The sequence below is a fragment of the Sitodiplosis mosellana genome, unplaced genomic scaffold (genome assembly GCF_009176505.1).
Source record: "Sitodiplosis mosellana isolate CC-2019 unplaced genomic scaffold, AAFC_SMos_1.0 Smas_scaffold_2183, whole genome shotgun sequence".
Classification (NCBI taxonomy): Eukaryota; Metazoa; Arthropoda; class Insecta; order Diptera; family Cecidomyiidae; genus Sitodiplosis; species Sitodiplosis mosellana.
This window is the reverse complement of record NW_022597425.1, coordinates 1-8564: the sequence shown is the minus strand read 5'-3', so window position 1 is coordinate 8564 and position 8564 is coordinate 1. Positions and strand designations below refer to the sequence as shown.

Genomic DNA, 8564 nt, shown 5'->3' with positions numbered 1-8564 from the left:
CGAATTGCCGAATTTATTTTTAATTTTCCCGATTTGATTTTTAGTAAGCATGTAAAATTGATATGTGATTCTAATAATCAAGAATTTTATTTTTATGAGCAGTTATGAGCAGTTCAGCCTTTCTGATCATGAAAATAGTAAACAATACAGCGGCACCTGGGGACTAAGTGCAATGTATCATACTTTCAACGTTTGAACTAACACAGACGCATACTTGTTACAGCAAACTATGTGCACGATTTTCTATTTCTCCAACCAGTCTCCAGGTGCCGCTTTATTGTTCTTGTTTGACGTTTCCTATCTATTTGTACAGACGATCAGAGAGGCTGGAGCAGTTATGAGTGCCTAAAATGGATAAAATTTAGTATGAACAATTTGATGATCATGAACATCAATATTGGTGATTGGTGTGTTTTAGTTTCTCACCACTGCGGGAGTACTCGGCGCTGTAAGCAGTACATCAGTGCTGTTCGCTCATGTCGTGCCTATGTGTAGTACAGGTGCTAGCACCAGTTGGCGACGGCGATGCGAAGCCGTAGCGTTGTTTATGCCCCGGCCGCCATCATTGGTTGGTCTTCGGGATTTTTTTTTCGGGAATTTCGTTTCGGGAATTTTTTTTGGGAATTTTGTCCGGATACCGACATCAAGATAGAACCATCGGATGGCATTGAAGATTGTTTGGTGACACGATCAAAAGGAAGACTTCAAGCAGTGACAGCGACATCAAACATCGAATTGACGGGCGAGCCTGAATATGATTCTGTTCTCGACTGTTATATGGATGGTGTGAAAGAGGAAGTGAAGTGCCAAGAAGAGAAATCAGAAAACGATAAATATTCTTCGGCAAATTCGAGATCAGACGGAAAAAAACCAAACGCCCGTGCAGGTCAAGGTGGTGAGCCAGTAGTCGAATCAAACTTTAATCGAAAAGGACTAGGTTCAAGTCGTGAAGGAAAGAATTGCGATGGAACCAGAAAGCAAGACAAACGGAAGATTCCGCGGAATAAGGCGGGGAAGAAACGAAAGGAGCACAAGTGTCATGTGTGTGGTTATGTTACTTCGTATAAATGTAATCTAACTGCACACATTCGAGAAGCCTTACATATGCGATGATCGCTCGAAAAGTTTTATACGAAAAAGTAATTTAAATGAACATACGAAAATCCACAGCGGAGAAAAGCGATTCAAATTTTCCTTTGGTTTCAAATCATTTGCAAGAAAATACACCTTGAATGGCCACTTCCGAGCTCACACTGATGAGCTTCCCCATTCTTGTTTGAAATGTGGTCAACGATTTACCGGAGAAGAGGCCAAACATTCGCACGAAAAGCGATGCAAACGACGTCGATTCGAATGTTATCTCTGCGGATTCACATGTTTCGGTAAGGGCAATCTCAAAAGCCACATGCAAGCAAAACACACCGGCGAAAAGCAATTTAAATGTGGAATATGCGGAAAGAGATTAATCGAAAAAGGTCATCTCAACCAACATTTAGCCACTCATGGTGACAAGTTCCCATTCCGATGCACCAAATTTCGCCGAGGATTCCTAAATGGAGATGATAAAACAGTGCACGAGAAGATTTGCCGCCATCGTCAGTATCAATGCTACATGTACGAATATTCATCGCTGAATATGACCAACCTACGAAATCACATGCGAGTTCATCACACGGGTGAAAAGCCATTCCATTGCAAGTGGTGCAAAGCACGGTTTTCCCACAAAGGTAATGCCAAAAAACACATGAAAAGATGTCATCGTATGGCAAAATAAGGATATTTTCGCCCTCTGTTGCGGTATCTTCATCTCATATCCATCATTTGATCGAATCGAAACAATGTAACATGCGGAAAACAAAAATGAACACCAAACGATTGGCTTCATTTCGTGGTCGATTCTAACTTTGATTGAAATACAACGAAATTAATGAAATCTTCAAATTTTGATCATGTTAAGGAGAAATATTGAATTAAATACCATTTCGAATTGGGAACAATCGTACAAACAATAAAATCAACTCTGAAATGAACGGAACTTCCGTTTTTCAGCTAATATGGTTTTTTATTTGAGGAATTATTCTTTTCTGGCATCCAACCAAAACTTGAATTTGTGAAGGAGGCAATTGATGATAGGAACGATCTACACGTTACAAAGATAGTATCCTTTGATAAGATCCTTTGTTATAAAAGTGATATTCCGTAACAACGTCCGCAAATGTAACTCCTGCCCATAATTTGAATAATCAAAGACATTTTTTAAGATGCCCGAGTCTCTCGAAGAGTCATCTAAAGTTATGAGAAATTTATCAAGTTTTTCCCTTGGTTTTTCTTTTTACAAGGTTAAAGAGTAGACTTGTGAAGAAAAAAGAATTTGGAATAAATGTCTGAATAAAGAAACGTGTCAAGCAAGAAACAGTGCTCCCATTGTTGTACTTTCATTGGTAGAGCTGTAATAAAATCGATAACAAGTCGACCAGAGGTCAGAGCGAAAAAAAATTGAATTTCATTTTGACCCTTTATTAAATCAGCAGTGAAAATCCAAAAATCCAATCTGAGAATAATTGTGGCTTCGAAATTAATAAATTGTATGTATAATCGCTTCAACTTGATTCAAAATAAGATAAAGAAGTGGTACAAATCAATAATTAGTGAAAATTGGAGAATCGTTGATAAACAATTCAATGAATAGAATTTAAACAGATTTCTTTTCGATTGTGTTGTGAGAATTCTGTTGACTTAGCTAAACCTTAAGTAGAAAACCAAATGTATTATTCAAAGAAAATAAAATAAAGAGTCACTTCCAATTAAATAAAACAATTGCTATGTCCGTAGCCTTAGTTTTTGGATTGATGCATACGTTTCATGTGCGATTCGGCTTCGTCCTTTCGTATGAAACACTTGTCACACCACTTGCAATGGAACGGCTTTTCTCCTGTATGATGAACTCGCATGTGATATCGGAAATTGGTCGTATTCGGCGATGAAAATTCGCACATGTAGCATTGATACTGACGACGGCCGCAGATCTTCACATGCGCTGTTTTATCCTCTAATTTTGTAAATCCTCGCAGACAATTGACGCATCCGAATGAGAACTGATTGCGATGGGTGGCCAAATGTTGATTGAGATCCCCTCTCTGGATGAATTTATTTCCGCATATTTCACATTGAAATTGCTTTTCACCGGTGTGTTTTGCTTGCATATGTCTTTTCTGATCACCTTTACCGAAACATTTGTATTCGCAGAGATAGCATTCGAATCGACGTCGTTTGCAGCACTTTTCATGCGTTTCTTTGCACTCTTCTCTGGCAAATCGTTGACCACATTTCAAACAAGAATAGGGAAGCTCATCAGGGTGAGTTCGCAAGTGAGCATTCAAAGTGTTTTTCTGTGCAAATGATTTGGAACAAACGGAGCATTCGAATGACTTTTCTCCGCTGTGGATTTTCTTATGTTCATTCAAATGACTTTTATGTGTGAAACATTTGAAACAAACATCGCATGTGTAAGGCTTCTCGCCGGTGTGAATACGAATGTGTCTGGTGAAATGGCAATTGTGCGCTGCAGCATAACCACACACATGACACTTGTGCTCTCCTCGTTTCTTCGCCGCCTTATTTCGCGGAATCGTTCGTTTGTTTTGCTTTCTTGATCCATCGCGTTTTTTTCTGTTGTCACTCGATTTGGGCCTTTCGCGATTGATGTTTGATTCGACCATTGGCTCATCGTCTTGACCACCATGAGCATTCGGTTTACTTTCATTCGGAACCGAATTTGTAGAATATTTTTCCTTCTTTGCCTTCTCTTCTTCACACTTCACTTCGTCTTTCACGTCATCCGAATCAAAGTCGAGAATGAAATCGTACTCGGACTCAGTCACCAGATCGATGTTTGAGGTCGCAGTCACTGCATCCACTTCAAATCTTTCATTCGAAAGTGTCACTGAACAATCTTCAAGTTCATCCGATGATTCTTCCTTGATGTCTGGCTCTTGCTTTATTTTAACTGCAAAACTGCCCGGATTGCGTCGTACACGACCATCCGAAGTACCTTCACCCGGATCCATATCCATAACCGATGCAAATTTGACAAAACAAACGAAGGGAAAATGAGATTTGACAGATCAGAAACATTTTCATTGAGAATGCTCTCGAAACAGAAAAATATCTTTTGTTGACATGTTTGCAATCGTTTGGCAAGTAGCAACTCATACGACACTTGAGCAATTGCGATTGCACGGATAGAATCTACAATTCAAGTGACTTTTCTTCATTCGTCAGGAAATTACACTCGATTTGTAAATAGAAACGATCATTCACAGTCCTTTCGTTTTTCAATTAATGCAATTGCAATTTCGAATATTTTAGTACTTACAAATACCGTGTGTCCGTGCAAAAAAAGAACGAAAATGTCTGCTGGCCAATTTGTCAGGAAAATAATAGCCAAAAAAAGGTTGTCGTTGCTATTGTGCAGCATCAAATGTCAAAGCTGAGCGGTGAACATAGACTGAGTGTGGTGCGATATTTCGTTGGGTGTGTTAGTTGAATGTTCAACATTGGCATTAGCATGAAGTTGTTTCTCATTTCATGCTCCTGATTCATGAACCAATTCTTCAAATACCCTTCACATCTAACATAATGATTTCGAATTTTTTCTTTTATAAAAATCCACATAACTTTTAATCGAAACACTGTTGACTAGAATGAGTAATTCACTAAAGTGTTTGGAAATGCGAATCGCAAACATGAATTCCAGTTCGAATGACAGCTGAACATTCAGAATTTGCTTCATTCCAATGGAATTGAGTTGCAAGCTGTCACCTGCACATATTGTAGTAAGCAACACAGGCACACCAACACACAAACAGCATTCGATCACGCCACTGGCCACACTCAACCGACGTACGCAGCACTCAATGCTACTCAACCACTTTGTGTCGGCCATTCAAAGGAGAAACACACAAAAAAGCGCGTATTCATTTACATTGACGAACAAATAAACCAAAAGTAAGTGCTCGAAATATGTGTTTTCCATTTTAAATTTATTATTCTGTTTCAAGGAGAAAAACGAAATTCTTCAATCGAATATTCATCGATTGGTTTTTATTAGAGAGCGATTTATTTTTGTGCATATCCGAAAATCTGGTGCATTTCGTTGTTTTCGGCACGACACGACTTGAATGGTGCATTCAATTATCTCATAAAATTAAAGCTCCTTCTTTGTTTTGCGATAAACGTACATTCTCAGTGGTGATTTTGAAATTCGAAGATATTGCAACATTGATTATGTTAAGTTTCATTTTGATTGGAAATATTCGTTTGTTCTCAATTTGCTATTTTCCATATTTTTCCTCGTATCTTTGACGACGTTCCTTGAAAGAACAACACAGCGACCATTTTGCTTGACATTTAGTCAACAACTTTTGTTTGGCGTGACGAGAGTTGTGAGATTTCATTCTGAGTTTCGTTTTTCATATGACTTGATAATTTTCAATGGACCTTCACATTTGACTCATCAACACATTTTCGCAGACTGCCAATAATCACTTCAAATGCTGATGTGTTTTACTGTAATTGCATCAGCAAAATACCCTGCACAAAACACGTCCCAACTGTCTGCTTCATTTAAGAAATTTCTTCAATTTTTTTTTCGATTGTTCGACAGACCGACATCGGTTATGGATATGGATCCGGGTGAAGGTACTTCGGATGGTCGTGTACGACGCAAAATGAGCAGTGCTGCAGTCGAAATAAAACAAGAGCCAGACATCAAGATAGAACCATCGGATGGCATTGAAGATTGTTTGGTGACACGATCGAAAGGAAGACTTCAAGCAGTGACAGCGACATCAAACATCGAATTGACGGGCGAGCCTGAATATGATTCTGTTCTCGACTGTTATATGGATGGTGTGAAAGAGGAAGTGAAGTGCCAAGAAGAGAAATCAGAAAATGATAAATATTCTTCGGCAAATTCGAGATCGGACGGGAAAAAAACCAAACGCCCGTGCAGGTTAAGGTGGTGAGCCAGTAGTCGAGTCAAACTTTAATCGAAAAGGACTAGGTTCAAGTCGTGAAGGAAAGAATTGCGATGGAACCAGAAAGCAAGACAAACGGAAGATTCCGCGGAATAAGGCGGCGAAGAAACGAAAGAAGCACAAGTGTCATGTGTGTGGTCATGTTGCAGCGCACAAATGTAATCTCATCAAACACATTCGTATTCACACCGGCGAGAAGCCTTACACATGCGATGTTTGTTTCAAATCATTTGCACATAAAAACACTTTGAATGCTCACTTGCGAACTCACCCTGATGAGCTTCCCCATTCTTGTTTGAAATGTGGTCAACGTTTTGCCAGAGAAGAGGCCAAACAACCGCACGAAAAGCAATGCAAACAACGTCGATTCGAATGCTATCTCTGCGAATACAAATGTTTCGGTAAAGCTGATCACAAAAGACACATGCAAGCAAAACATACTGGTGAACATCAATTCCAATGTGGAATATGTGGAAATAAATTCATCCGCAAAGGTCATCTCAACCAACATTTATCCACCCATCGCGATCAGTTCCCATTTCGATGCGTCAAATGTCCACGAGGATTCACAAAATCAGAGGATAAAACAGCGCATGAAAAAATCTGTCGCCGTCGTCAGTATCAATGCTACATGTGCGAATTTTCATCGCTGAATACGACCAATTTCCGAATTCACATGCGATGTCCATCATACAGGTGAAAAGTCGTTCCATTGCAAGTGGTGTGACAAGTGTTTCATTCGAAAGGACGAAGCCGAATCGCACATGAAACGAATGCATCAATCCAAAAAGTAAAGCTACGGACAATAACAATAGTTCTAATTAATTTGAATTAAGTCTTCATTGTCATTCATTTGAATTTCTACACTTCATTTACTACTACATCTGTTGATAAGATTTCAGTTGCGTCTTTCAGCACAATTCTCACAACACAATTCAATAGAAATCTTCAATAAATAAAATTGTAAACCAACGATTTTCTACTCTTCACTTAAAATTGAACACCAACACGTTTTATCTTGTTTTAAATCAAGCGGAAATGACTCTACCAGAGACTCATCAGTTTCGACATCAGAATTATTTTCGAATTTATTGTAACATTCATTTTTGCTCTGCTGATTCAATAAAGATTCAGAATGTAATTCAAATGTAATTTTTGTTAACTTTGGCCTTGATTACCTTCACATTGATTTGATTCCAGCTATCCCGATGTAAGTACGAGAACAGAAGCACAGTTTTTTGCATTATTCAGATAGTTATTACAAACTCTTTAAAGGGTATTCAGAAGATTCTAAAGAAAAAACCGATCCAACATAATCTTACTCCAAGGGACTCGAGCATCTTGAAAGGAGACCTTTGATTACGTTCCCGTGTGTTGTAGTAATATAATAATATCCCATGCATAATAAAGCATGGGCTATCGTTGAAATGCGCAGATTGTTTCGATGGTCAATCGCTTATCCTATGATTTCTCGATCCTTTGCTGGAAATTGAATCAGTTTGTGGTACGATGGCCTTTGAATTTCATCAGATGATCATATTCAAGTTTTGGTTGGATGCTAGAATAGAATCATGTCTCAAACAAAGAATCACATTGGATGAAAAACAAAAGTTCTCTTTTATTTGCTTCGGAGTTGATTTAACATTGACATAAACATGGATTGTGCTTAACAATTGTTTCCAATTAAAACTTTTATTCAATTCATTTGTTGTTTTAACATGATCAAAATCGGAAGATTACATTGATTTTCAATTATTTTCGTTGTTTTTCTGAATATTTTAATAAAAATCGACCACGAAATGAAGCCAACCGTTCGGTGTTTTTGTTGTTGTTTCCCGCTCATTACATTGTTTCGATTCGGGTGAGCAATGAGTGATGGATATTAGATGAAGATAGCGTAGCAGAGTGCGAAATCTCTTCATTTTTCTTTACGATGACATTTCATTTTCTTTTCATATGGTGGTTGGCATTACCCTTTTGGGAAAAACGTGCTTTGCACCATTTACAATGGAACGGCTTTTCTCCTGTGTGATGGACTCGCATGTGATCTCGTATATTCATTTTGTGCGGCGTGGAAAATTCGCACATATGTTACATTGATACTGACGATGGCCGCAAGTTTTCTCATGCACTGATTTATCTTCTGTATTTGTGAACCTTCGGCGACATTTGACGCATCATTGACATTGAATGAGAACTGATGGCGATGAGTGGCTAAATTCCGGTTGAGATGACCATTATGGATGAATCTCTTTCCGCATATTCCACATTTAAATTGCTTTTCGCCGGTGTGTTTTGCTTGCATGTGGCTTTTGAGATTGCCTTTATCGAAACATGTGAATCCGCAGAGAAAACATTCGAATCGACGTCGTTTGCATCGCTTTTCGATTGTTTGGCCTCTTCTCCGGTAAATCGTTCACCACATTTCAAACAAGAATGGGGAAGCTCATCAGTGTGAGCTCGAAAGTGGCCATTCAAGGTGTATTTTCTTGCAAATGATTTGAAACAAAGGGGACATTTGAATCG

General features: G+C 38.6%; 1 protein-coding gene across 1 annotated transcript; it reads left to right on the top strand.

Annotated features, from left to right (window-relative positions):
• Window positions 1–4920: 4920 nt before the first annotated feature.
• LOC129571370 (uncharacterized) lies at window positions 4921–6013 on the top strand (the record flags this gene model as incomplete). The annotated part of the gene is made up of 2 exons (XM_055451160.1): window positions 4921–5007; window positions 5666–6013. A coding segment is annotated over exon 2 (335 nt), but the record flags the coding sequence as incomplete, so codon positions are not given.
• Between the last annotated feature and the right edge of the window lie 2551 nt (window positions 6014–8564).